General features: G+C 43.2%; 1 protein-coding gene across 2 annotated transcripts in view; it reads right to left on the bottom strand.

The window, feature by feature from the left end:
• STX17 (syntaxin 17) overlaps positions 1–12530 on the bottom strand; it is a 58989-nt gene that overhangs the window by 33440 nt on the left and 13019 nt on the right. For both annotated transcript variants that reach the window (XM_075560219.1, XM_075560220.1), the window contains exons 2-3: positions 11240–11425; positions 750–815 (exon numbers count right to left, since the gene is read on the bottom strand). In XM_075560219.1, the coding sequence (XP_075416334.1) occupies positions 750–815; positions 11240–11362 (189 nt within the window). In that variant the 5' untranslated portion in view covers positions 11363–11425. The remainder of the gene's footprint in view (positions 1–749; positions 816–11239; positions 11426–12530) is intronic.

Here is a 12530-nt window from a genome sequence, read left to right as displayed (position 1 = left end):
AGAAACTGGCCAGGAGTAACAAAAGTTTCTTCTAAGTAGACCTGGAGATAGAGAAGGTAGGCATTATCAGTTTGTTTGTTTTTTTCCATTGTATTTCGGTTTTAAGTTCTGTGAAAATTTCATTTTTTGAAATCAATCTACAGTAACTGTCAGACAAAGAATGCCTGCAACATACGTCGGAGATGATCGGTGTTGTACAGTCAGAAGTTCTTAGAGAAGACAGCAGCAGAGCCGAACACAGGCCAGCGGTCAGAGCAGACAACTCACAGAAGAAATGTGCACACAAAAACAAAACAAAACCTCCCCCCTTCAGAGAAACCACTACCACCACCACCACAAAATCCAGTTTAAGACAGAATTACTTTAATCTACTAAGTAGCAAAAGTTTGAAAATGGGTAATATCAATATTGCTGCTACAGATTTGAGGAAATGCACTGATTATGAAGTTTAAATTCACATCTCATTTCTGGAGGGAAATTTGATAAAATGAATCAAAACAATATGAATGATATTTTCCTCAGTAATTCCTGCTATGTATACATCTTTAAAGAAGTTATGAACATCAGAGGACTTCCCACAACAACTTTGTGGGAAAATCCCATTAGTTTTTCATAACACTTTCCCACAAATTTTCTTAAGTCCCTTGCCCGGGTACGTGTGAAAGGATCAGCAATACTGATACTTAACTTGATCCCCATGTTCTAAGGCCGTCCTCTTCCGAGTAACTCTCCAGAGACAACGCCCTTACCTGCACAGTTCGTCCCGCATTGATATGCTCTTCATGCAACTTGTCCCAGACGCTGCACCTTTGATACTAGACAAAAGAAAAGATTCCCCATTAAAGTGATTGTGGCTACTTACCCCCCAAATGTAAACATAATAGCAAAAGAATAGAGTGACTCAGCGGTGGAAGCTACCTTGGGAGAAGAATAGAATTGGCTTCAAAATGGTCTAGAGCAGAGGTTCTCAACCTTCCTCATGCCATGGCCCTTTCACACAGTTCCTCATGTGGTGGTGACTCCCCAACCATACAATTATTTTCGTCGCTACTTCATCACTGTCATTTTGCTACTGTTATGAATCGGGCGAACCCTGTGAAAGGGGGTTTGACCCACAAGGGGTCACGACCCACAAGTTGAGAACCGCTGGTCTAGAAGATTAACATATCTAGCTTACCAGATTGGATTAGAAACGCAGAGATAAATCAAAGCCAGGAAACATTCAACTAGAGCTGCATGGAGAGGTTGCATTGTTGTGAGGTACCTTTGAGTAGATTCCAACTCATAAGGACCTTATGTAAAACAGAACTAACTATTGCCTGGTCCTGAGCCATCCTCGCACTTGTTACTATCCGCCAGCCCACTGTGTCAATCACCTCATTGAGAACCTTTCTATGTTTTCACTGTCCCTCTACTTTACCAGGCATGATGTCCTTCTCCAGATAACACGCCCAAAATATGTGAGAAGTCTCGACGTCCTTAGTAAACTTTCCAGTTGTATTTCTTCCAGAACAGATGTATGCATTCTTCTGGCAATCCAATCTTAGAGGATAGTCCCCATATCTTTCATTCTACAAGTGAACTGGGAGTCCTGGTGGCATAGTGGGTTACATGTTGGGCCGCTAACCACAAGGTCAGCAGTTTGAAACCACTAGCTGCTCTGCAGGAGTAAAAGAAGCTTTCTAATCTTATAGAGATTTACTTGGGAAACCCACAAGAGCAGATCAGAATCGACTCAAGGGCACTGAGTTTGATAAATGAATGAATGATTGCCCAAATCGTGCTTATAGCCTCTTTATAGATAGCCCAATCTTAACTTTTGTTTCGGGCACCCTATCAGGTAAAATAAGTGAAAATTTTTCCTCCTGCTACCAAAGTTCTACATATATACATCCTCTTAAATAGGAAGTTGGCATACAAGAACCTTGGGGAAATTCCCATGCCAACTGCATGCCAGAGTAGTGTGTGAAGGGGAAAGATGTTGCACGTTGTATAACCAAGGTGCATGGACTTTCAAAAGCAACACAAAGACAACAGATGAAACCCTTGGCCTAAAAGAGGTATGGCCTTGGAATTTTTTTTACTTCCTAATAGAAATCTAGGTTCAACGAAGGGCTACATCCTCGGAAAGAGGGGGCGCTAATAAACAAAAACCAAGTGTATCAGTATTGTTGATAAGAAACCTATCTATCTTGGTCTGGGTTTAGAAGTCCTTCCTAAATATCCTTACCTTTAACTTATGTGTCTTTAGGCATACCTTTACAGGCTACTTGTATGATGCACGAACCCCTACACTAAGATACTATTTTGCATCGTTATCCTTGGAATAGTGCTGAGGAACACAGGAGAAATCACTCCAAGTCCCATGGGACATATCCTTAACCCTCTGGAAATTTTCAGTTTGTAGTTAAAACACAGACCGTTTGCATCATCGCGGGACCTCTTACCCTTAACACCTAGGTGCCACCGAGATAGCCCCATCGAATCTGAGCTTAAAATAGAAAATGATCAAACAGAAGAAACAATCTGTTATGGGCAGGAATCAATATAATAAGAATTCCTGATTAAAAAGAATTCCCAAGCAAGAAACCTGAACTTCAGATTCAGTATTGGAGAGTATTTGAAATATGCATATTTCAAATAAAGACATAAACGAAGCATCTAAAAGCATGACAAAAAGGACAAAATGCCATTGGAAAATGACTGCTATTCAGCGTTTACTTAAGCCCTACTCGTGAAGTGCGCGTGTGGCATTAATAAGCAAGGGCCAAAAGCACTTCCTTGTTGTAGGTCAAGCTCATGACCACCAGCCCCATTTTTGACCACAACAGCACATACAACATGTCTGGTCTTTCCCCAGATGACAGCCCCGCAGAATTCTTAAGACTGGTATTAGACCTAGTCTTTTCTTCTCGAGGGAACTGAAATCCAAGTCCTCCAGCCATCCTTATTTAACAAGGTTACCAAAAGCAACAAAGAACCCACCTGTATAAACTTTTCACTAAGTGCTCCCCCTTTTAGTATCGATGCCCTTGCTAAATGAGATGTGTCATATTGTAATCATACCCGTCTCCTTTTTTTACTGTTCCAGAATGGTGTCACTAAGTCACCACTTAAAATCTGTGAGTATTCTCATCATGGTTCAGATTAGTAAGTGATAAAAAATATTTTTTTGCCAATCATAATCTTCATTTACCAACAGTCATCCACACAGTGACTCTGACACACAATTAAGTGAGAGATGGATGACTAACTAATGGTCTAGCACAGCAATTGTTTATTGTTGCTGTAGAAATTTTGTCACCAGCAACACGCCTGTTATTAAAATTAAACAGCTTAACTTGCTGAGTAATTAACTTCCAAGTACCATCGCTTCTCAGCCTTTTGGCTAAGTTCAAGTGTAATTAACTTCCAAGTATCAATCTTTTTTTCTTTTTATTAAGTATTTTATTGGGGGACTCTTACAGATCCAAATCTTATAACAATCCAGCATTCAACTCTATGAAGCAAACTTGTACATAAGTTGCCACCAAGTATCACTCTTACGTGCAAGGTTGTTATTGTTGGTGATGGCTGTTGTTTTCATAACACCAAGCCTCAGAATAACCACCGGGCATATTTTTATTTTATCATTCCAGCTTTCTAAAGATCAAGTGCCCTGATAGCTGTCTGATGAATGGTTAAAGTGGTAAAAAGTACACCAGGGAGCCTCCAGGTCTGCTGCACAGTGCTGCGTGAGATGGTGTCCCTCCGACTGGAGAGGAACTCACTCAGGGCGTGTGTCATCGGAGCGAGCGAGCTGGGATTGGAACCAAAGGCAATGTTTGGAAGGTGACGAATGGACGTGTAGATATGGGTAGTAGATGCAGAGGAAAGGAAAACTATTCAAACTCCATACTTTTCTACTTTCCTTTGTATTCAGAGAAATGATCGTCAAAGTCAAAAAGTCTACAATAAACATGATGAAGAAATGAAAACCAAACGTGTCACAGAAAACCTAGAGAAATCAAATGAGTTCAAGCCAACAGCCCAGGGAAGTTACAGTTGAGTGAACCAAACGCTTTTGCAAGTGACCACAGACGCAGGGCGCTATCTCTGAGGAACAGGGCAGAGTTCCTAGAGACCAGCAAATATTGACCCGATTTCCACAAAAGGAAGTGCATTCGAAACGCTGCCAGCGGTGGGTCATAATGTAAACGTGTGAGAAGAGTGGATTTGTGAGGCTGAGACAGAGACAGGGGGACGGACGGTGGACTCCGTGCTCTGCCCCTTTCCTGGTCACCGGTTTCACCAATGACTTTAAGACAGTAAGTGCTCAATCACCACATGTGTAGACAACATTACCTAGAAGGGAGAATTGACACAGAACAAAGACAACAATTCCACAAGATAAAAAGAATTAAGAATAAAAGTAAGAAGTACCACTTAAAAGAATAATGGCTCAAGTCCAAGAACTAGCTATGTTCTGGCTCAGCAGCAGCAGATCATGTAAAAAAAAAAAAGAAAAGCCTGTGGATTTAGTTGATTACAAAGCCAATAAGAGCGCCGGCAACACAAAGTCTCTTCTAAAACACCTGAGGTCATCGTGGGCTCTGGGGAGACATGCACATATTCATTCCTTCATCATCCATTTATTAGGAGTGCATACGTTCCAAGCATAGAGCTAGAAGCCAAACACAGCTACTAACACAATGACCTCAAGCAGGTAATTGAACTACTTCAGGTCTGCTTTTTCATCCAAACAACATAGAGAAAAATAGGGCTACACGAAACCCCAAGCACAGCACACGGCAAAACAAGTCCTACCTTTGCCGCTCATATCCTTTGCTGACTTGTCAGGGACGGTGAAGAAGAGGTGACGGTCTTGGTGCCACACACCACCCAGAACACAGCCCCGGGGCAGGAGGAACCGCGGGATGCACAAACACCCAGTACAGCTGAGGGCAGCGAAGGGATCCCCAGCACCACACGGGAAACATGTAGTCTAGATACGGACTCTCGGAATGACAAGCCACACACTGCTCTTCTCCCTACCTAATCTCCTTCCCCTGCTGGTTGAAAAATGTATAAGTTCACACTATAACCTTACCCCACATCTGCCACAATGGCCCCTCTGACACAATCGACACATCAGGCTGACAAGTAGGAGACTGGGGGTTGCTCTCTTTGGGAGATGAATTGCTAACAAGACCTACAGACACTGATACCGCATGGTTTCCTGTTAAAATAGATCCTCACTTGTTCACCCCTCCAGTGAGCACGGCCCCCGCTATTACCCTGCTACACAGTTATACCTCTACACACCCCTTCCCAGCAACACTTTAAACTACCAACAGCCCCCCGAGAAAGCCAATACCATGACAAGCAGGGACAAACACAAACAAAGAGGGGCTCAAAGTAAAACAAAGACAGGGAAGCTTCAGAAAATATAAAAACAATACCGTAGAGAGAGGAGATGATAGTCTGTCCATGCATTAGCTTTAAAAGCCAATTACATCTTCTTAAAAGGAAAACAATAATAAAGAGAGAACATTGAAAGAATCAAATTTAGTTAGAAGCTGAAATGTAGCTCTGGTTATCTGCCGCCCATCATTGATCTCTCAGGTCGTTGCACCGGGGAGGCGTCTGTGTTTCATGAGGCAGGAAGCTACAAGAGGGTATCAAAACAACGACACTGGGATTTTTTTTCAAAGCTAAGTATTTAAATTTTTTACGAAACAACCTTATCGCCTTCAAAGTACTCTCCATTACACTTAAGACATCTGTCAACACTACGATTCCATTCTTGGAACCATTTTTCAAACTCATCTGTTTGGATGGCTGACAGCACCTCCCTCGTTTTCTTCTCCACCTCTTCTACGTCAGCAAATCGCTGTCCTTTCATGTTCCTCTTCTTTCACGGAAACAAAAAGTAGTTGCACGGAGCAACGTCAGGTGAGTAAGATGCATGGGGCATGCTGTTTTTGCCCCAACCCTGGTGCACTGAGATGGCTGTGTGAGCAGGCATTGTCGTGGTGGCAACACCAGTCCCCCGTCTGCCACAAGTCAGCCCTTGTGTCGCACAGGGTTACGCTATCTTTTCAGAACCTCTAAATAGAAAACTGGATTAATAGTCTGACGTGATGGAAAGAACTCCAAATTAGTTGATGTTTTTGTTCCTTTGGGAAGTTGGTGAACATCCAGAACAAGGTATGTCATCAATCGACATTTCACCTATTTTGAAATGAGAAAACCACTGTACTTTTGAGTTTTTCCCATAGTGCTGTCCTTGTAAGCTGAGCTCAATATCACAACAGTTTCCGTGGCATTCCACCACTCTAGCCCCCAAAAGGAAACAAAATTTCACAGCTACATGTTTGGGTTTTTTTTACATGCTGTTCTCTTAAATTGGCCATCACAAAAAAAATGAGGTTTGAGCGGAACTGCTTTAACAAACAATTCACTGTGACCAGAGAACCTTCCCAGGCAACGCCACTGGGTGCACTGACTCAGGGTGGTTGCTTGAGGTTTGCCTAGTGAGGGAAAATGCTTACAACAAAAGCTCCACCCATTGGAGCTTTTTTTCCATTTTGGGGGGAAGGGGGGATGGTACCAGAAGGGCCACCCATGATGAACAGGATTCAGCAGAGCTTCCAGGCTAAGACAGACTAGGAAGAAGGGACAGGCAGTCCACTTCTAAAGGATTAGCCACTAAAACCCATATGAATAGTAGCGGAACACTGTCTGATAGAGTTTCCAGAGATGAATCCCTCAAGTTGGAAGGTGCTTAAAATACAAGTGGAGAAGAGTGGCCTCCTCAAAGTAGAGTCAACCTTAGTAATGTGGATGGAGTCAAGCTTTAATGCCTTCCATCTGTTAATGAGCTCCGACTCAAAATGAGAAGAAACAACTGCAGACATCTATTCATAGTTGAAAGATGTAATGTGTGAATTACAAATCTAGGATACTGGAAGTTACCAAAAATGAAATGAAACACATAAAGATCAATATCCTAGGCATTAATTAGCTGGAATGGAATACTATTTGGCCCTTTTGAATTGAACAATCATATAGCTACACTAGGAGTGACAATTCAAGAAGAATGGTATTGCATTCATCACCAAAAAGAAGATCTCAAAATCCATCCTTAAGTACCATGCTGCCATGCTGTATGAGTTAGGGTAATATCTGTATACCTACAAGGAAGACAAGCCAACACACCTGTTATTCAGATTTACACACCAACCACTAAAACCAATGATGAAGAATTTAATTCTACCAACTTCTTGAGGCTGAAATTTATCATGCAATTATGCAATCAGGATGCACTTTAAACTACTGGCAACTGAAAGGCAATCATTGACTATGTAGACATGGTAAGAGAAACAAGCTGTAACAGAATTTTTCAAGACAAATGACTTCTTCATTGAAAATATCCTAAAAAAAACACTTTTAATGGTGACTGATATAAAGGGTTACAGACGATATAATGAATTTTACATTCAACACGATACACATTGTGTTTCAACTTGCAAATAATGTTTTTCAACATAATGGAACACGGGAATCAAATTGAATACATATGTAGGAAGAGACAATTAGGACACTGATATCATCAGTCAAACCCAGGCTGCGGAATAAGGTGCACCTGGCCCGAGCCATGGGATTTTCTGTCTCCTCCGATGCACATGAGAGTTGGACAATGATTAGGAACGCCACAGTAGAAGAGATGCATTTGAATTATGGTGTTGGCAAAGAATGTTGCCAGGGACTTTCCGAAGAACAAATTGGACTGTCTTGGAGGAAGAGCAGCCCAGAGGTCCCGAGGATTGAAGATGGAGAGATTTCATCTCAAGCACGTTGGACATGTTGTCCGGAGAGAAGAGTCCCTGGAGAAGGACAGCATGCTTGGTAAGGCAGAATGCCCGCAAAGAAGAGGAAGGCCCTTGGCAAGATGGATTGGTACTGGGACTGAAATAATGGCCTCAACAATTGTACGGATCATGCAGGATCAGGCCGTACTTTGTCTGCTGCACACGGAGTCTCTAGGAGTTGGAGTTGACAACAATAAAAACAACAACAATTCCACCTTAACTGGAACGTGGATGTGCTAGCCTCAGCGGAAGCCAACTTACATGCAAGACAGAAGCCAGCTGAGGATGGCAGAACAACCGGTGAGACACCGGGTCCCTGTGGACCGCTGAGCTGCCACTGCTCTTCTGGACTGCCTCTATGGCTGTCAGAGGACAGCTTTTTTTTTTTTAATCCTCTTATTTAATTTACCATGGTGTGTGGGGGCGCTTCAAAAGTTCATGGGAAATGGAATAAAAAAATCATGGGATTTTCACACAAACTTTTGGAAGCCCCTCATATTTGGGGTTTTCTGTTACTGGCACCTTGACCATATACTCGTAACATACATGCCAACCTTTCCTCTCCAGTTCCTATGTTATAAAACAAAAGAAATGATGTCCCAAGCTTACAGTACGCCCTGTCCATCACATTCACTCTACTGAAGCCTGCGATCTTGGCCAAGAGGGCTGGGTGCGAGCACTTCACCTCTCAGGACTGAGTTTTAATCAAGGCCAGCGTGCGCAATACAGTGCAATGCTGAAGGACCGATGGAAGACAGATCCAGGTGTCCACAGCACACTACTCTCATTGTTCTCTCACGCGGCAGGGTCCCTCCACCGAGGCGTCCCTTCAATTTCCCTTCAGCCTGACTTTCTCCTTTTAAATTCATATTGGATGACTGATGGGCAACATAATAAATATTTTATCTTTCTGCACCCTTCCCCCAGGAAGAATATGCCTTTCTGAAAGCGAGTCACTGTCAGACACCTGGAGTCTGACTTCAGCTGTGACCTCTTTTGTGCAGCCCGAACGAGCACTGAAGCTTCTAAGTGTTTTCACATTGCCATACATAGCTACCAAAATATGCTTCTCAGTAGATAAAAAGCCACTTTCTTCATTAAACCAGAAAGCCTACAGATAGTAGGTGCCTAAGAATATGAGACAAACATAGACCAGGAGGAGCGTAACTGCGTGGCCTACAACATCACCTACGATGTTAACCATTCCTCATGGGAGGGATTGCCCAAAAACTTCAAGTGAAAAATTCACAAGATGCTAAAGAAAAAAAGTTGGGGCAGAGAGGGATGGATCATTATTACTCTGGGGTAATGCCTTCTCAATCAGTAACAGATCCATTCCTGTTCCTGTTCCGCCTTCCTCTCTGGGTCCTGATTTCTCCATGGGGGCTGACTGGGTGGCACAAGGTGGCTAAGCTCTGGCAACAGTGAGGGCAGGTGCTTTGTGCAGAAGACATGTGACAGAAGAGGAAACTGAGACGTGCTACGCCTCAAAGGTAAAAGTAGAACAGAAAAGGATTTAATAGCGCATAGTCCACTTATTTCTGTCTTTCAGAATCAATTTATCTGCCAAATTCCGGTCTCCTTTGTAACTGGCCCCGTGAAACACAGCTAATGTGATCAATCAGAAGAAACCAGGTCTATTTTAAAAATCACCTTGAGACCATAATTACTTTACATCACAGGTGGGAATGTCGTTTCGTGGAAACAGAACAACAAGACAGAAATTATGCGAGTGGTCACCAATTGTGAGGCATGTAAGCAAAACCCCTGAACAGTTTTCAGAGAGACTGAATGGGAACCCGAGCTGCTGTGTAAGCCATCACGGAAAACACAAGGAAATACTATGTTTTAAAAAGACAAGAAAACAAATGCATTTCTATGTTGTTCCTGCACTGACAGAGCAACTCACTATCACCGACCAAAGCACAGAAGCGTTTGCTTCCATTCATGTCACGGCTAACGAGTGACTGCCAGCTCCCTCCTTGAAGAGTCACAGGACTACTTGTTTTTACAGGCCCAGCAAAAAGCAACCACCGTGGTTCTCTTGGAATTTACTTTCTATACTATGCGCAAGTGACCTAAACAGTAAGGGGATTAAACTCCAATCTCAGGACCATCGAGTCAGTTCCAACTCACAGTGGCCTTACAGGACAGAAGAAGCTCCCCTGTGGGGTCTGAGCCTATAATGCGCTACAGGAGTAGAGAGCCGCGTCTTTCTCCCATGGGGCGGCTGGTGATTTCCAACTGCCGACCTTTCTGTTAGTGGCCCAATTTGTAACCCAGATGGTATTTATGGGGTGGGGGATGGTATTTATGTCACTTTTCTTATACACTACTCAGTTGAGGATGATAAATGGGGTTTCTTTTGAAAACTTTAGCTGTATCTCTCTCTACCTCCACCTCCTCCAAAGATTAAAATGAGAATCGAGAGAGGGCCAAACAGCCCAAATTTACCCTGGGCATTTCCTTCTGAAGGACTACTGGCCGGTACACAACACACGAGACAATATAGCTCGCCAAATCAATGCTCACAGTCAACAAAGCGATGTTTACAAATGTCATATCCACCCCTCCCGGCTCTGGCCTCCAGCTGGTCAGTCTGGTGAACCTCCACCACAGTCCCAGAGCCTACTTCTTCCTGCCTCTAGTTCAGTGGCTCTCAACCTGTGGGTTGCGGTCCCTTTCACAGGGGTCATCTGATCCATAACAGCAGCAAAATACAGTGATCAAGTAGCAACGAAAATAATGTTATGGTTGGGGCTTACCACAACACAAGGAACTGTATGAAAGAGTCGCAGCATTAGGAAGGTCGAGAACCACTGCTCTAGTTCCTTGGTTGATCTGTACACGATGTCTATCGATTTGGGGGTTTTCTCAAAGGGAGGTAGTGAAGTAATAACACTCTCTGATAACTCACAACTCATTACTTCGTTAGTGTGGGAAGCTTCAAAAGTTTATGGAAAAAAATCCATCCTCCTTCCATTCATTTTCTGACCAACATTCTGAAGCCCCCGTGCACATGCGCCTGAAGAGGAGCTGCTGATGGGCGGGCGCACATTCCCAGCTGAGCAGACTTTCTGGGGGTCAGGGAAATGAAGGCCCCGGGCCCAGTGCAATGTGGTGCAATATCACATGTGGTGCAATATCAAACAGCTTGCATATTGATTACTGAGTGCCCAATGGACCGATATGTACAATTAAATAGGTGCAGGGTCTATCTCCAGAGCCTTTCCTAAAGCGGGAATATATGAGAAATCATTTGGAGGCCAGAAAAGTTGGGAGCTCAATAGGAGCTGGGTCTTCCAGCAGAGCCTCTGTCCTAACAATCTAAACTTAGCTGAAATGCACAGCAACTAGCAAGCGGCTATGGGAACAGCGAGGCTCACCTTCTCGATATTTATCTGGTGCTTTCTCAGTCTCTCCAGGTCTGTCGGGATCACGATCTTAGTGAATTTCTGGATAGCTGGCTCGAGACGGCGTAACTTCACCTTTTCTTCATCTTCAGACATCCTCAAAAAATGGTTTGTTACGACGACTTGCAAAAAGTGTCTTCGCCACTCATGCAGAAAAACCTAAAAGGAAAATGCGTCTTTAGCAAAGTTTCTAAACACTGATTCTATTGTTTTAAAAAGCCAACCATTACATAACTTCACAATTTATTCTCCGTAGGTACTCGACTTAACTGTGTGACCTGTTTTTTTATTCCTTTGTGAAAAAAATCATTTCTTTTAAAACTTTTTTGCAAAAGTAATGCATATTGGCCCTCCCTGGGGGACGGACAACAGAAAAGTGGGTGAAGGGAGACATCAAGCAGTGTGAGACATGAAAAAAATTATAAATTATCAAGGGTTCATGAGGAAGGGAGGGGGAAAATGTAGAAGGGTTGGAGTAGAAAGAAAATGTTTTGAGAATGATGATGGCAACAAATGCACAGATGTGCTCGACACAGAATGGATGGATGTATGGATTGTGATACGAGTTGTACGAGCCCCCAATAAAATGATTTTTTTAAGTAACTCATATTGAGTGCAGCACAGCACAGACGGAGCACACAAGATTCCTCTAGCTCGCCAGTGTTCAACCTGTGGGTCGCGACCCCTTTGGGGGTCAAACAACCCTTTCACAGGGGTTGTCCGATTCATCACAGTAGCAAAATGACAGTGATGAAGTAGCAACAAAAATAATTTTATGGTTGGGGGTCACCACCACATGAGGAACTGTATGAAAGGGTCACGGCATAAGAAAGTTTGAGAACCACTGGTCTAGTTCGTTAATATTTCCTCCCCCTCAGTATCATGACCCCGGTCTTACCTCTCAGTTCTGGCTAGACCAGAGCATGTACACTGGTACAGTTAAGAGCTCACGACACAGGGAATCCGAGTCAGATAAACCCCTCAGGAACAGCAATGGGAGTAGTGATACCATGAGCACAGGTGGAAGGTGAGGGGGACAGGGGGAGAAATGGGAAATCAACTATAATGATTGATGTATAATTACCCCCCCAAGAGGGACGAATAAATGTAATGTGGAGACAGCAGGTAGTGTAAGATAAGAAAAATTATAATTTATAATTTATGAGGGGCCCATGAGGGTGGGAGGGAGGGAAAGAGGCGCTGATACGAAGGGCTCAAACAGAAAGAAAATATTTTGAAAGTGATGATGGCAATATATGTACAA

The sequence above is a fragment of the Tenrec ecaudatus genome, chromosome 10, assembly GCF_050624435.1.
Source record: "Tenrec ecaudatus isolate mTenEca1 chromosome 10, mTenEca1.hap1, whole genome shotgun sequence".
NCBI lineage: Eukaryota > Metazoa > Chordata > Mammalia > Afrosoricida > Tenrecidae > Tenrec > Tenrec ecaudatus.
Note: the sequence above shows the minus strand (reverse complement) of the source record. Positions and strands in the feature narration are given on the sequence as shown.